The following is an 18,199-nucleotide window of genomic DNA, read 5'->3' on the forward strand; positions in this document are numbered from 1 at the left end:
TCGGTTATTAAACAAAATAAAAGATAATGAACCAAAAATGCATGATTTAATTTGATAATCGGTTTAAGGTTTGTATTTTTTTTTCAATTTTCATTATTTCTATGCCTAAATCTAGATCTGCTAGATACATGTTAAAGATGAAAAAACTCTCAACTGTCTTTGTTATATCGGGCAGGATATTACTGCTTTGTTTGTCTAGACATAGTTTTGTTCGTTTGTGTATATCTCATTAGAGTCTATTGTTTGTCCAACTTAGGAAAACCCCTGGAACTAACACAGAATATACAAGATATACACAACAGTTGTGTCGTGTGCCCAGGTGCATGTTTGTGTATATCTAATTAAAGTCTATAGTTTGTCCAACTTAAGAAAACCCCTGGAACTAACACAGAATATACAAGATATACACAACAGGTGTGTCGTGTGCCCAGGTGCACGTCAGGGTTTCTAAAGGCGTTGAATCTTAGTATGTACGAGTATACGATAAGTCTAGAGAATAAAAGTTAATTTACATTTGTAATTCATTTTCAAAGTATTATTTCCTAGCTCTGGGTTTCAAAAACGTTACGTCTACAAATTAACGATACATGTATGTAAGAGTAAAATCTTGAGGCTAATTAATTAATGTACCGGTGCATCATAAATAGGGGTTGATTATTTAAATATATGTATAAGGGTAAATATGTCACACACCCGGCCTGGCACATCATACAATTGTATGAACAAGTATATGTATACATCATTTGCAATTGCCACATGCAGTAAATACGTCACCGGTAATTGGTAATATTGTTTGTTATAGAATTGATAGTTTAAACAGCATGTATACAATTACATGTAAATATTTAAACATATTGGAACGGCGCCGCGATCATAAAAACCGGGAAATTGCGGGAAATTGAACAAATACCCTAATAGTATCAATGCATTTAATAAAAGAAATGATTTCATTTTCTTTCTTACATTTTTATAGCTATAAATTAAACGTATAACTACTCGGTTTAAATTTATCAACTAAGAAAGCCTACTAGTGAACCTAACGGTTTCAATTAGGTATGATATATTTTTGTTCACTGAAGACCAAGTTCCGTATTTCATTCTAAATACACGCATGCATGTAATTTATAAATTAGATATAATTGATTGTTACAAACTGAATGGTTTGTCAAAATCTTTTCAAGTAAACACATTCAATACATTGATTCAATATCCACTGATATATAGGATATAAAAACGCTCATAAGTATGTAAGTTGCCGTGGCGCAGAGGAAGTGTGGTAATGCTAGTAAACTAAGGGTCCCGGGTTCAATTGTCGCAGTGGGCGTTTTTTTTTTTAGTTTTTTTTTTCATTTTTTTTTTCTAGAACAAAAACAGTTTTAATACCTTTTCTTTCATAAAGTTGATACATTTTGTTGGTAAATTAAGCACAATATTTCATTAAAAAAAATTTCATGGCTTAAAGGTGGCTTAAAGGTAGCTAAAAGGTGGCTTAAAGAAGTTTGGACATTAAAGACCTATAAGTTGTCCTTAAAGGTGGCTTAAAGATAGTCTTTAAGCTGCCTTTAAGTCACCTTTACGCTTTCTTTAAGCCACCTTTAAGCAACACATATAGCTTAAAGGTGGCTTAAAGATCGTCTTTAAGCTACCTTTAAACACCTTTAAGCTATCTTTAAGGAGGACTTAAAGATGGTCATTCAACCTGTGTCAAGAAAGAGACATTACGTCACACAAGCCTCATAAGAGAAGTCGCTATTTAAATTATCCAATGTTAATTTGGTTATCAGTATGATTCTATGTTACATGCCGGAATCGATCTGGCCCCGAGGTTATATAACTAGTTTTAGTACAAACTTCAGCAGCTCAAACTCGTACTCGATACTCGAGAATTTCTGAACTTTGATGAATTAAAAAAAATTATATTTCTTGTCTTGCACATTAAAATAACTAATACACTATCAAAAATTGATAAAATAAATTACAGACAACCGATCAAAAATTGATTTAAAATACTGACAAACGATCAAAAATTGATGAAAAAAAAATACATATTTTATAAACAATTAGTATTAAGTTTCGGTCATTTTATGATTTCAGTTTCAAATCAGACAATTGTATTGAAATGTTATTTGATTCTATGATGTTTGTATTGTTTTTATTATAGAATACAGCGATAACCACTGTCATCGTCCTAAGGTAAATATGTCTCATTGACATTACAATGACATTTTAAAAAGGACGAACCTCATTCATTTCTACAATAGATGATTTATTAAAAAAAATCAATATGAGTTTCTAAAAATGAATTTTATCCAGATAATAAATTCCATGAAAATCCATTTTGTTTTAATTTTTTTAGTCAGACCCTTTAAGAAATCTTTATGTAGATATAACACTTTAGGACGGCTTTTGATAGGGATCCGTTTGCCAATTATGTCGATATTTTCCTACAAAATTCGTTTAAATGCTGTGTGAACTGGAAAAAAAAATCAATATTTTTTTTCAAAAAGTTGATACAGCTATACATTTACAAAAACGTATTTCATATTATATGTTTAAGATTAAATATTTCAACATTTAAACACAAGAATGATTAAGGGACCGTATCTACAGTTCAAAATTCATTTATGATATCGTTGGATTTGAGACAGGAAGGTATTGCAAATTTTATTAATTGATGATATCAAGTTTAGCCACTGGACAATGAAATTTGCATTCATTTAGAACTTGGAGTGCGTTAAATGTAATGGAACGTTTTGGGACGATTTGCCACCATGTAACCAATCTAATGTACGCCCTTGCAGGGAATCCATTGATTTACAGAATGTGAGCTGTACTAATCCAGGTACTTTGCGTATTTTTTTTTTTTACTAAGATCAAGTGAACAATTATCAAAAGTTTCTGGCGATAAAATAAAAAAAACCCTTAAAACATCACGTTTATAGATGTTTTTGTTGAGGACTGGAGAGGGTTGTTCATATTTCAAATTTTACGATGTAACGTTTTGCTAAATGCTTGCAGGTCAAGATAATGACGTTACGTTACACAAGCCTCATAATAGAAGTCTCTATTAAAATTCCGGAATGTTTAATTATATGTATGATTCTAAGTTGCATGTCTGGAGCCAAACTGGCCCCAAGGTTTTAAAACTGTTTTGAGTACAAACTCCAACTCGGTACTCCAAAACCATTTCTGTACTCAAATGTTGAGGTTATAAAACTTAATTATTAATTATTAATTAAACATACTCAAGGTTTTCTAAGTATGCTTCGTAGCGTCTTCAGAGTCAATCTTTAACACAAACAAGCATGGCTGCTCACAGACGACAAGTTTGTCAAAGGTTGCTTCAATAGCAGCACAGGCGTCCTAGATTGTTTAAGGACCGTTTAAATCCTGTAAAAGATTTACACGAAGACGAGGTTTTCGAGCGGTACCGGTTTCGGCCACTTACGATCGTCTACATCGTTGGACTCCTCACAGGCTTATCATGTGCCACAAGTCGAAATCAGCTATTGAAACCCCTTATCCAAGTTCCTTTGTGTTTATGCCACCGGTGCAATGCATCTTTAAGTTGGAGATTCGATTAACATTTTTCGTAGTTCGGCAGGGAGATGTATCTGGCACATTGTGAGGTATTTTGCTAATCTTGCACGTCGATTCGTCGAGTTTCCAACCGGCATATATGCTGCCTCCACTTAGTGTGACTTCTCTTGCTGGTATATTTTTAAATCCTTAAATGTGTCACTAAGCGGTATCAATTTACCTTGCTTCCCGACTATTTGGCTACCTTTTATAAAATGAATCATTAATCATTAATGGGACATGGTCTCGATTTTGGTAAAACAATATTTTAATGATTTTAATGTTAACAATGCTTCCGTTGGGCATTTTCATTGGTAAGTTAAATAATTGGATCGCCATTTGTTTTATTAGTTATATTGAACGTATGTAAACACAAACAGGGCACGAGCTTTGTTTAAATGGCAGAAAATTTTAAGCCTTGTATCTTGCTTTAACTCAACGACTAACTTTTAAATTTTATTTGATCATTATATGTGCATTCCTAAAGCATTGTAAAGCAAGTAAAATAATTTGAGCGCCATTTGTTGAGTTATAAGCGAGTTACAGAACTTGCATATCTTTGATAAGTAAACAAAGCTTTTGTTTACATTTTGAATGTTGAATTTAAAATTACAGTTTAAGACCTTAAATGGATGTGTTAAACGTTAGGAACTGTTTATTCATGATTAAAATGAACAAAAAGACAGACAAACCAGCTTGAAAGAGATTTTAATAATGTTATATTGAACGTATGTAAACAAAAACAGGGCACGAGCCTCCTTTACATGGCAGAACATTTTAAGCCATGTATCTTGTTTATAACTCAACGACAAACTTTTGAATTTCATTTGATCATTAGAAGTGCATTTCTAAAGCATTGTAAATAATAAAAGCAGAAAAACAGAACATAAGCAAAATCGTGACCATGTCTCTTTAAAACATAAATGAAATTTATCATTTCTTTGTTTCTTCTTCATTGTTTTTGTTCAAATACATTATATAAATTCACAAATGATTCAGTTGAAGAAAAACAAGGATAAGCATCTAATAAATTATGTTAACATAAAAATTTAATCAATTACATATTAAAAAAATGCAAAAGATAAAAGACTTAAACATGAATTTATCTTTTAAGGCTTTCCTTATATTCTTGGATGTGTGGATGACTCGCAGATCAAAATACTAAAGCCACGTCAGAATGAGCAGACTTCGAAAACAGGAAAGAATGCCAATCGCTAAAGGTTATTTACTATTTTAAATAATGATCATAACATTCTTCCGAAATTCCAAACTCTTCCAATTATATAAACAACATAATGTGCCCATGGAAAATGAAATAGAAAAATGTGCACATCAAAACAAAGGGAAACGCCTCCCACCTCACCATTTTTTTTAAAGGAAAAATAATAAAATTTATTTTCTTTTAAAAAATGAATCAGATTATTATAACAATGAGCAAACCTAACTGCACTATAAAAAAATCTGGGAAATTGTATTCTCTGTATACATCGTGACGTCATACTTTCTTCTCATTGCGTCACATTCTACAACGGTTGTAAACAGATCAGCTGGGTAGACAGAGTGAAGAAAAATTGTTTGAAATGCAGCCCCGTCAAACTTCCCATTCAAAGGATATTCAGCTGACCAAAAAAGGAAATAGTTTTCGCCCACGTCATACAAGTATGGCGTTGCAGTCATATTTGACATGGAGCGTTCCCAAATTGAGGGCTGAATTGGCGACAAGGGGTGCCAGTGTTGGTGGCAGAAAAACAGATCTTATTGAAAGGTATTATTTATTTTATTTGTTATGGCTATGTTCCTCTTTCATCCCGACAAGTTCGATACAATCATGGAAAATACACTGTAGTAAACAGATATACGTTACGAACGACTTCACCTGCTTGATTGCAATAATTAACATAAATAACGTCACCATAGAATGTATACTGCATTTTGAAAACTTATAATTATTTCTTAAATAGACGTTAATTTGCTGCAGTAGCTTTTGTTGTATTTATACACAACCCCGAATTTTCTCTACAAATGCAACCCTTCGAACTAAAACCGCTTCCTAAAATCTATGTTTTAAATATATGTCTATTTTATGTTGTACATGTATATTTATTACACAACAAGTTAAGGTGAGTTTTACTATTGGCAATATTATGAAGACATATTCAGAGAGTCACAGACTGTTTGGTATAACAATTTTGTAGATTGAAAGCTTATGACAGGAACAGAGATTTTCAGCCCCCTCCATTAGAAAGTGTCCCTGCCACTGTATCCGTTGGCTGGCCAGTGTCAGGCTATCAGCAGTTGCAGAAGGAACACAGAGTTTTCTTGCCAAAAATAACAAAGGAACAAATAGACCAGTACTTTAATTGTTTACCGTATGGCAGGTAAAAAGTTAAACTTGAAAATGAGAAGCTTAAAAGTGTTACCCTGTAATTACTTGGAAATCATGAGACTTTATTAATTTCCTAAATCGTTTTCACCAATTGAATTATATTTTTTACAAATTAATTTGAATTTACCATTTATCAGTTTTAATTAATTTATATGGTCAATAGTTATACTTGTGATACACAAAACTATTTCTCATTAACACTAATGAAAAGATGACAAAATCTACAAAAATTGTCCTTCCTAAAATTCCACAATAGTACACCAGAAGGCATTAAATTTGTTGTTCACAGTGATAATTAAGTCATTGTAGTATTTTTGTGCTTCCTAAATGTGTACATTTCTTAAATATTTTCAGGTGAAAAGCAATTTACAACGGACATCAAGGCAGTGTCAAAGGGTAATGACATGTTTCAAGGGAATAGAGTGCAGACATGTTCTGTAACTGTAAAAGACAACAGCATCTACTTCACATGGATTGTCGGGACTGCAATGAAAAACAAGGTAACAGTTTCATTAAAGCATAGCAACATATTGTAAATATCTATCTCCATGTCATCAAGTTCAAAAGACCTAAAATTGATTTTAAAAAATCTTTATCATAATATATCAGTAATATATTGAGATTCTAAAAAGTTGCAGAATTACTGCATAAAAAAAATTGGTAATTTGATAGACCATAGAAAATTATTTCTTATGGAAGTAATCTTCCTTGTAAGGACAATAGACACAAAACGGTTTGGTATATATACATGTATAAGGATATTTTCATTTTATTTGGACACATATTATACACTGTTAACTAAAAAATGTACCAGACGATATCCAAGTTAACTACCAAAGTCCAAGTTATATTTCTTTTGTGCATTGTATCCCAAAGAATATTCATAACATAGTCTTTCCATTTTTACTGTTGATTATGTTCTCCATCAGGTCTGGGTGACCTATAATTATTTAAAACTTTAAACTGTTCATAGGTACAATATCCATTTGTATAATTGTCATTGGCTAAATTTATAGAGCAGCTCAACTGAACACTTTTTATTAGTTAAGTCTTCTAAATTTAATAAATACCAATATCATTCTGTACATGAAATAAATGTTTGATTTGTATTTATTAGGGGTCCCAGTGGGTGCAGAAGGTATTCCATCAAGGAATAGGCCTTCTGATGGGTCCTTGGAAGATCCGCGTCCTGTAAAATTCCGTAAAGTGCCAGGCTACTAAGATTATGTTAGAAGTCTACTAATCAACTACTGTTCCATGACATCAGAAGATATTGCTCTCCGATATCTCTTCGGAAAGGCCAATATACAGGTTTGTTTGCCTGCCATTCTTATACAATAATTTATTTCATATGCATATCTAGCTCCTTGTATTAACACGTTAAAAAACAAACACTATCATTTCTTTGTAAACCTATTACTTACACTGCACGAAAAGTCGCGTTTAATATAATTTTATAGATTCGTTTACCAAATTATATTTCTTGTTTTTAATATAATTTGTGTATAACGTTATATTATATGTAAAATATAATGTCATTTACTTGATTGGATTTTATAATAAAGTATAATTAGATTTAATGCGATATACAACAAGAAAAATGTAGTTTAATAGAAAAAATTATACGTTTCGTTTAAGAAAATTGACATTCATACGTAAATACATTTATACATAAAGTTTAATAATATTTCTGGTATTCAGGAAATATATATGATAATTAATGTGTCAATAATATGTTATTTTATACAAAATAAAATGTTGTTTACGTACTCATTATTGCAAATACACAAAATCGTCTACATGTATCAAAGTATCTGATATTATGTTCTGATTTAATCATGGGAGGGGTTCGAGACGGTAAACACAAAACATCCTAATGATTATTTTTTCAGACACGTATAAGTAGATTAGATACAATATACAAAAAAGAATAATAAAGTTTAATAGAAAAAATATATAACTATGATAATTTTAGTTTGATCTTTATATGTAAATTTGCTTATACTTGAAGTTTAACTAAGTTTGATTTGCATTAAATATACGTGATAATTAATGTGCCATTAATGCATCTTTCATTTAGAATAAAATATTGTTTATACACTGATACAAACAGACAAAATATTATAAAGCATCCAATATTATTATATACTGCAGCTCTGAACTTACATATGTACGTGGAAGGGGTTTGGGACCAAAAAAACCCACTAAATTAATCACTTCAAGGAAATATTTGATTTGTAGTTAAAAAAACAAAAAACAACTCACAAAGCAAATAAAAAATATTTGACTATAACAATTGATTTAGGATGAGAGAGAGAGAGAGAGAGAGAGAGAGAGAGAGAGAGAGAGAGAGAGAGAGAGAGAGAGAGAGATTAACCTCAACGCGCATGCGAATCAAATTAAGCCAATCAAAAATCGAGAGAATTCTGAACCCGCCAAGCTGCGTTGGAGATAACATGTCGGATTCGAGTGAAGTAGCGAAGTAGATCTATCAGAATTTAGTGCTCTTGGACTGATGAATCATCGACGAAATCTTTAGGAAAACATCCATTGTCAAGACTATTGTCAAGTGCCGAAAGGGAAGAAAAAGTCACCACCATGTCAAGCAGGTAAAGCGCTCGTGAGAAACAAGATGGCGAAACAGTCCGACAACGTCAGTCCTTTGCCTCAACTTCTGTTCTTACATGTAGCAGCACCTTGGAGATAGATTCGCCGGCCAGTAGTACCAGTTGTTTAATAGGTATGGTGGTGATTACGGTATCGATAAACAAGCGTCCCATTAACACATGCTCTTGTAATTTTATAGTTACTTCCCCTTGTGAACATGATTATTTCCCTAGTAAGAATTAGTCAACTCGTAACCAAACTGATTTGTAATCAATTAGTCGGATAGTCCGAGTGAAAAATAAATTCAAATTACATAATTATGCTCACAGTCATAACTTTTTAATATTGATATTCATTTGAATAAATATTGTCGGGTATGTCATATTATCAAATTACCATATTATCTACCTGTATAAGTATTTGTACTCGCAGATGCTTGGGGACGGGACCCCCAACCCCCATATTCACCCCCTCCCCCCCCCCCCATTCACAAGTTATTTTTTCACCATTTGACACCTTATGAAATTAAAGAGACCATCATTTCCAGCCGGTCAGTACTTTTTCATATAGCCCGTCCTATGATATCGCGGTAGTTATATTATTTTGTCAAAAAATCTATCAATACGAAAATATTTCCAGAAACTAATGTTTTGTGAGTTTATATACCTCAGTAATGTTTAACGTGTCTGTTTACAATGTCTAAAAATATTCCGACGTCAAATGTCAATTTCAGCGCGTGCTACTATAAGTAAACAGAAATACCGCGATACCATAGAACCAGCGATATGATAGAAACAAGTATAGATAATTTAAGGATTTCCTAGCGAGGTGTCAAATTTTACAAGATGGTGTCTGCTGACATTGCAAATTCTTTGCTTTTTATACAAGGGGTATATATTTTATTTCTACATAGCTTTTGCGTTAATTTTGTAATCACACAATTTTTAAATGTAGCATAAATCAACATATAGTTAAAGATAAATGATAAAAAAATAACTTGAGAATGGAGGGGGGGGAGCAATGATTAAACACACAAGTTTCAAATTTAATCAATGTTGATTATAATTTGTCCCAAGTTATTGCTTCCATCACTTTTTGATGATTTTTTATAAAAATACACCTAGTACACTCAAATAGAAGTACAGTTGAAATCAATGAAATGGAAAATATATATCCAAGATATCTCCATTCAATGACACATCATTTTTCACTCATAAAAGTTCACAGGAAGGTAAATAAATTTTTTTACGGAAATTTATAATAGGAAATGTCTACATCTTTTCACCATCTGGAAATCACTTGGAATATATACTTTGCACAATTTTTCAACGTTATCCAGGCTATTTCATGGCTGGTGCAATGAAAAATTTCCATAGACTATTTTGAGTTGTATATTGAGATCTGAAGGTGCAAAAGCCAAAAGGGTGTTTCAAAACGGATAATCTGAAGATATTTCATATCTATTTTGAGGATGAACATAATTTGAGCACATAGGTATTTATGATTATCAAAATATCAAGCAAAAGCGAAAGAAGAAAAAAACTCGGGACAGAGTGTAGCTATTAACCAAGAATTGCTACCCATTATAGTCACAATCTGTGACCTATTGATTAAGAGTCAGCTTGGGTATACGAGTCGGTTTGGGTACGACTTGACTTGATTCCCCTTAGAGGCCTAGAATAACTCTTCAATGCCTGTATTTTGATTTATTTTCACTATTTTGATGAATAGGACCAGCATCGTGGCCTCTTTTCAAGTTGAGAAAGATTGAGTTTCAGCAGGAAAAAATCTTGGAGGGGCAGAAGGAAATAATCGCTAAATACTCTCTGAAAGTAATCCATCGCAAAAGAAAGGAAATAAGAAAGTTAAAATATGTGTACCCAGCCAAGTACATGTAAGTATATTTGATGTCAATAAAATATTGGTCTGATTTGCTATATTTAACATATAACGGCAAAAAAATATAGGGATGGGACAATACACCAGTGCATCACGGTATATACTTTGACGATATTTGGATCGATACATTTACCATTAATACAACGATACCGTAGCGAACTTTTTTTTTATTTTCCAAAAATATCCGAGCTTTATATCAGCTATTTTTAGTCCGCGCGCCTAATATGAAAGTACAAAGATGCCAGAAAACCTCGTAAAGTTGTCAAATCGAAGCTAAATCTGGAGTGTAGAAAACTTTCGGATTACTTGTTTATGAAAAGTAGTGAATACAAGACGAAAGTAATTTGTAAATTGTTCAACGTTCATTTTAAATATAATGAAATCACTTTGGACATGTAGTAATACATAGACAGATTCAATAAATTTTAAGCCCTTATTCATGTTTTCATTAAGTTGCAATGTATCGTGATATGTATCATATCGCATCTCATGTATCGTGATTTGTACCAAATCTGCTATGTAAAGTATCGTCCCAGCCCTGAAAAAATTCATGACTGAATTGAAGCTGCAGATTTTTTTTCCAGTGATTAATCTATTGTAGCTTTTTGTTTAAATGTTTTTTGAATTAGGTTTTGCTGGAATCTTGTTTGGGGGGGGGGGGGGGGGGGGGCGGGGGGGGGCTAAGAATTAGTGGATTATGTGGTACATTCTCTGACAAAAAACAGGAATTAAAACAGTAGGCTTCATCTGAACACAACATTTTACAAAGCTTTGGCTAAAATAAATAAAAGAATTGGGTGATAAAGCCTTTCATTTTTGTTGTACACCTGATTTCCACACCTTAAACTCATTATGTTCTGTATACCTTACTGATATTTTTTTTTTGCATGTTTGAATGTAATATTGCTGAGACATAACATACATATATTTGATAAGCATAAATGTTGTGACTGGCTTGTATATTAATATATATTCAATCATTTGTACACATTTAAAATTTTTGTTAATTGTATTATACAGGCTTATACTGTAATGTACATGTGGAGCGTATTAAGAGGAGTTGTCTCAATATCAGCAACTATATAATTGTATGGCCTTGGTATGATATTTTGTGAATGCATACTTTCAGATTGCTGTGCATGATGGATACTCCCATGGAATTTCCCTAGGATTGTAGTGAAAAATGAAATCCGATGATGGAAACCAAATATTGAAGTAAAACTTTTTAAAGAATTAATAACTTAGACCACACCAATAAAAATTTTTGTTTGCAGGGTTCGACACTAACCTTAGTCCGTTAGTCACAGACTAATAGATTTTCATACGGATTAACAAAATTTCTGTCTAGTCAGTCCAGTCAAACTAATAAAAAGTTTTGCTTAAAAAATGTCTAAATTAACGACGTGTGATTGTCGACATTTTAATGGAAAACCCTGACCTAGCATATGATACATTGCAGTGATTATAGAGTTACCGAGCGAAAACAACAGAGGTATGCAGGATTTTATGGGTGACTTGATTATTTCTTTGCCGTAAGGGGATGTCCAAGAAAAATTAATAGGTTACAAGCGCACGTGTTCACAACAACAGCTTCGAAAGGGACGCTTATGTGTTTTAAAAAAAGAAAGGTGAAACGAATCTCCTGTGATTTGTTTAATTTAAATGAATTGTTTTATGTTAAATAATTTGTGATAAATTGCTTATTGTTTTAAACAGATTTTTAGAGAACTTAGACAATGAAAAGAACAAGGTAGCTCATAGCCTGGATCAAATTTGCATAGATCTATTTATAACATCTGTAATGGCGGCATACACCTAGTACACAGAGATAGTGAATACGCAGCTCATTGCTATGTACTGCATAGCACAATACAACTAAACATGTGCAACACCTGTAAGAAAAACATTATAGTGTATATTATGCACCCCTTTCTTACAAATGCTATTTAAAAACTCCATACTAAATATAAGGCAAATACGGTAATGCTTTTTAATTTATTTCTGACGGGCACATAAAATTGCCTGTGGACTAGTTAAAATGAACAGGCACTAGTCCAGCTGGACTAATGCATAAAACAGTTAGTGTCGAACCCTGTGTTTGTCAGATCCCGCTCTCTTGTATTTAGATAAAACTTAACAAATAATATTCTAATTTTTGTTGCAATGTTATATTTTAGATGCAATAAACAGATATTTCCTGTCTATGCAAGATAAAGGAAGGAGAGAGTCGATTCTTTCAAGAAAGGAATGGATCTGTATCAAAGGAAACAAGGGTATGCCCAATTATATGCACTGCATGTTTGGAGAGTCTAGACCATACATATGTTCAAATGTCACTGTTTACAACTGCAAAAATCATGAACTTGTATTGAAGTTCTAATTTATGCTGTATTATATACAGTGACTGTTCTATTGATTTAACTTACCTTTTAAGATTAATAAGGAGTTTTGATGTATCAATCGCATTTGCAGATAAGGCAAGAATTAACAGAAATGTAAATACTTGTTATTATGCCCCCTTCAGACAAGGGAGGGAATACTACATTGCTGTTGTTGATCGGCCGGTCCACCAACAATTTCCTTTAACGCAGAGGTTGCTCCTATTGATATGAAATTTGACACACAGATTCATCATAATAATATTTTGGTCAAGTTTGATTTAGAGTCTAATTGAGCAATTTTTGACAGAGTTATGCCCCTTGGATATTGGAAAATCCCAATTATTTGCTTTTTCGTTCATTTCTTTGTAGAGGTCTCCAAGGAAGAAGGGGACAATTGTGTTTCACAAATATCTCTTGTTTTTTGAAATATATAGTCTCATAACTGCAATAGTGTGTGCAGACAAATTGTCATGATGCACAAACGCCTGTTACTCCTCTTTCCAAAAACAATGATTTAATGCTTAAATAAATTGTCTGAGGAATTTAAAAGAAAAGCCTGAACATTTAACAATGTTGGCTTTTTAAAGACAATATGTGTGTATAAACATGTGTATTTATGTGTGTATATATGTTGTAGAAAATGGAAGTTATACTATAGACAGGCTGTCAGGCTGTATTTAAACAAAAGACCTCCTGGGATGAGGAGAAAAAGAAACAAATAGAACCTGTATTTCTTGTCGAGTACTTGATGATGTCATCAGAATATGAAAATGATTGGGAAGATGACACAATATATGAAATCACATCTCTAAAGTGGCGCTCTGACGAATGTTTAATTGGACACCAAAAGTTCTGCTCTGAAATCCAAATGTTCAAAAAGGCAAAGTATAAGACGTATAAGGACCAACAATGAATCATCTAGAGACAAACCAGAAAATATATCAAATGAACAGAAATGGGCCATTTGAGATTTTTAAAAAAGTTGCTACTGTCATGTATAATTAGCTCACCTGAGCTGAAAGTTATTATATGGTTTTACTGATATGCAAGCATTTTGACATATACATTGTTGATTGTATAAAATTGTTAACTCCGTCCCATGGACAATTTTTGTTCCTCACAAGAGGTTCATATTTTGATGTAGGTTTATTATCCATGTATAAAGAGTTGTTTAACACTTCTTGAGAACTGCAAAGCTCAATATGTGATATGACTGTAAAATCATTGCAAAATAGCTTGATTTATTGTTGTAGTATGATGAACCTAAAAATATGCTGGGTATTTTTTTAAAAACAGGATCTGATATTACTTGTTCAACTCATACTGTTATATAAAAGAATATTCATTGTGTATTTTTTCATTGTTGAATATTTTTTTTATGCAGATCAATTACAGATTAAATTTGGCCATTATGATTTTCAATTTTTGTCATATTGGCATGTAACCAAGTCATACTTTTTTTATCTCAATTTATTTACAAATATGTTTAAGTTTATTTCCAGTAATTAGTGAATACATCTTTATAGCATAATAGAACTGAAGACAATAGGAGGTTATTTATTTTTAAAGGGAGCTCTGTTGGCAATTAGTTGCAGATCTTGATACCCAAGTAAGAGAAAGGTGGCGTCTCTGACCAATCCTTTTGCTCTTGCTTGTGGGCGAGTGAGGCTTCCCTGTCAAAGGCTTGTATAAGTTTAAAAGTCAATGATCAAATTATAAACTATACACATATATGAGTGATATAAAGTGTTTATTTTAATGAATATTTTATCATAATTTGTTTCTTTTGTTCTAAGTAAAGAGTTAAAGACTAGATTTTTGATAATTTTTTGAGTAAAGAGTAGTTTTTATGGACATCTAGGCAGTTATACAGGACTTTTTGTATGTATATCTTTCAGAGCTTGTTCCTGAAACTCTGGCGTAGACTAGAAAATTTACGGACAAAATACAATTTTTATCTCAAGTTATTTTAATCTACATATTTGTACAAGTTTCACTTATATAATTAATTAGCTCTATAGTAAACAAAATTTGTTGTTAAAAATATACAGGAGATAATGCAAGAGTATTTTGAAAGGGCTTTGCTGGCAGTAAGTTGCAGATCTTGATACCCAAGTAAGAGAAAGGTGGTGTCTCTGACCGATCCTTTTGCTCTTGCTTGTGGGCGAGTGAGGCTTCCCTGTCAGTTTCTTACAGATGCAAGGAATAAACCAACAAGACTTGATAAGACATTTCTGAGTGAAATAATGGGGAACTGTTTCCTTTTTATGATAAGTAAGATTGAGTTGAATATTTATAGTGTCATAACTATATTTTACATTCTGTACATGCATATGCCAGGTCTTATTTCAGACCTTATTAAGATAGACTAGAAGAATTTTTATTGAAAGTGAATTTTAAGCAGGAGACAATGAAAGAGTATTTTGAAAGGGCTTTGCTGGCAGTAAGTTGCAGATCTTGATACCCAAGTAAGAGAAAGGTGGTGTCTCTGACCGATCCTTTTGCTCTTGCTTGTGGGCGAGTGAGGCTTCCCTGTCAGTTTCTTACAGATGCAAGAAATAAACAGGACTTGATAAGACATTTCTGAGTAAAATATTGGGGAAACTGTTTTCTTTTTATGATAAGTAAGATTGAGTTGAATTTTTATAGTGTCATAACTTTTTTAAATTTTGTACATGCATATGCTTGATCTTATTCCAGACCTTATTAGGATAGACTAGAAGAATTTTATTGAATTTCCATGATTTAAATTTACCATTTCGCCAAATTTTGATAATCAATTATTGTTTGCATTGGAAGTTTGTGTAAATTAAAATTACTTTATGTATGTTCCAAAATGTTAACTGAATAGTCTGGTCATTAGAATATGTATTTTTCTTTTCTGTATAATAAATTTTCAATATTATAATGTAAAACCTAAGGAATTTTATTTAAAATCACATGAAGTGTTTAAAATTAGAGATTAGAGATGCACATGTACATCCTATTATTGAACAATTTGTTCATTCAATTTAGTATAATTTGGTATTTGTATGCATCATATATATAAATATATAGGGTTTTTTCAAGGCTATTACATATAATATGATTGTTAATATATATCTTCTCTGAAGTGGTTTTCATGGAAACTGTTATCTATTTGCAGTTATGAACTATAGAGTATGTATGTAGTATGTATGTTTCTATGAAAACATGCTATTTTCAAAATACACGTACTAGGAAAGAGAATTTGTGTGTGTGTGTGTGTGTGTGTGTGTGTGTGTGTGTGTGTGTGTGTGTGTGTGTGTGTGTGTGTGTGTATGTATTTTAGTGACCAGTAAATAAGTACAAAAAATTTGATTACTTCAGTATTGTCAACTTTCAACAATTGCTTTTCTTTATTCACATGCATTATATAGTAAAACTGACTTTGTCTTGTAATTTATGTTGTATATGAAAATACGCAAGTTAAACTAGAATGTGTTATTTGCAGACCATGCAGCAATTTTTATGGGTCTGTTTCAGTTGTGGTTTTTTTCCTACTAGTCCATATAGATTCCATTCTTTCCATTTAATGTGTATTAGCCTGCATTTGCTTAAGTCAAATGTGCATTTCACAATTCCAAATTTGGACATTTTACCTAATTATTTTTTAAGAACTATATCAGAAATTGTAATGGCATCCATTCCATATGTATCTGATCATGACGTACGTATATATTGTAATTTTCTAAATTGTGACTTTTATGTTTAAAACTTTGAAATGTTTTGCTCTGAAAGAGTACATGTATTTTTTTTTTTACATCATTGAGACTTTAACATGCAATAAAATCGAATTTTAAGTGGACTTGTGTGTGATTTTAATTTTCAAAAATGATAGCAAAAACAATTTCAAAGAAAACAACTGGATGTGTGAAGTTATATAAAGATGTATGCGGTGGTATAATTATTTAATAAAACGAAAATAATAATGACGTAAAATATATACAATTCCAGTTTATATTGCCAGGTTTAATCAAAATATTATCGTCGCATAAACAAGAGGTATAATGTAAGTTGATAAAAGCGTTTATTTGAATGTTTTAGGAAGTTTAGATATCCGTATATAATTTAATTTTTGACAGTTTTATAATGTAAAATGTAAATTATACGAGAACAAATAATGAATTAAAATTCAACATTAAATTTTATTAACCAAACATATTTAATATATCCATTAAACTTAATTCTTTGAGCATGTGTAATGAAAATTATACGTTTTATATACAAGAGGTATAATGTTAGTTTACGGAACACTTAAATCTGTACGTATGAGTAAGTTTACAATTTTTCCGACATTATTAAATTTGTTCTTTTACGGAATCCAGTAAACTCATATTAAATGCTAATTATTTTTAAACGTTTTCGGGCACACAATATATAATACTACATACTTAAATTTTAAATAATCGTAATGTTTAAATTGAATTTAAGGTGAAATTAAACGCGACTTTTCGTGCAGTGTTAGCAAATCTTCAAAAGCCAAAAGTTAGATTTGTTTGAATGTGTCACAATGAGTATTGCTCAAGCTTAAACTTTACCAGATACATTCCTAAAAATTAAAACATCATGTTTATAATTCTGACCAATTTTACTTAAATGTTAAATTTTTAGGTTGCTGCTGTTGATCATTATTAGACTAGAATTCCATTGACACAGTACTGGGTAGATGAAGTAAACATGGTGGTTTTTTTTACAAACTAATAAAGATCTTTGCTAAGCTAAAAAAGGTCACAGTATAGATCTGCATAAGATTTGAATCTTTCTTAACCTGTAAAAGACTTCCATTTGTTTGTCTTTAAAGAAAAGAGAAAACACTAAATAAAATAAATATGGATATCAACAATGCACTTTTTTTCAAACTATAAATAGGTAACACAAGCAGATGTTGGGAGAATCGAAAAAGAAACTTGCAACAAGCATCTTTGAAATTATGGTTTCATCACAGATCCTGGCGTCTGACAGATTCAAGATTTGGAAAAATCAGCAAGCTTACTTCACAAAGAAATATTACTAAACTATGTTAAAATCTGATGTCTGTTAACAATGCTATGCAAAACAGTGCCTTGGCACATGGTAAAAACTATGAGTCAAAGGCACTGAAGTCATTTGAGTCAAGATACAACTGTAAAACAAGACCAGTTTTGTTTATGCATTTCAAGATCTAAACCCTATTAGGTGCAACACCAGATGCATTATTGTATGATGATTGTCTTGTAGAAGTTAAATGTCCATATTCAGGAAGAAATGATATGATTCTTCCTGACAAGTTTTTCAGATTTTTAGGCTATAATGAGAAAAATTAATTTATAATGAAAAGGACAAGCAA

At 31.6% G+C, this 18,199-nt stretch overlaps 2 protein-coding genes and 2 long non-coding RNA genes across 4 annotated transcripts in view; 3 read left to right on the top strand and 1 right to left on the bottom strand.

The window, feature by feature from the left end:
* Positions 1-18,199, bottom strand: part of LOC128171227 (uncharacterized) — a 230,622-nt gene that overhangs the window by 179,480 nt on the left and 32,943 nt on the right. The gene's annotated exons all lie outside the window — the stretch shown is intronic.
* LOC128171224 (uncharacterized) lies at positions 4,477-6,459 on the top strand. The gene is made up of 3 exons (XM_052836971.1): positions 4,477-5,344; positions 5,775-5,957; positions 6,320-6,459. The coding sequence occupies exons 1-3, from the start codon at positions 5,160-5,162 to the stop codon at positions 6,321-6,323; spliced, it is 372 nt and encodes a 123-aa protein (XP_052692931.1). The 5' UTR covers positions 4,477-5,159; the 3' UTR covers positions 6,324-6,459.
* LOC128171230 (uncharacterized) lies at positions 6,676-18,155 on the top strand. Its single transcript, XR_008242041.1, has 3 exons — positions 6,676-7,276; positions 17,485-17,553; positions 17,743-18,155. It is a non-coding gene; the product is annotated as an uncharacterized LOC128171230 (long non-coding RNA).
* Positions 7,398-16,112, top strand: LOC128171229 (uncharacterized). The gene is made up of 5 exons (XR_008242040.1): positions 7,398-8,705; positions 10,304-10,466; positions 11,601-11,686; positions 12,649-12,744; positions 13,490-16,112. It is a non-coding gene; the product is annotated as an uncharacterized LOC128171229 (long non-coding RNA).

This window comes from Crassostrea angulata, chromosome 2 (assembly GCF_025612915.1).
Source record: "Crassostrea angulata isolate pt1a10 chromosome 2, ASM2561291v2, whole genome shotgun sequence".
Lineage (NCBI taxonomy): Eukaryota > Metazoa > Mollusca > Bivalvia > Ostreida > Ostreidae > Magallana > Magallana angulata.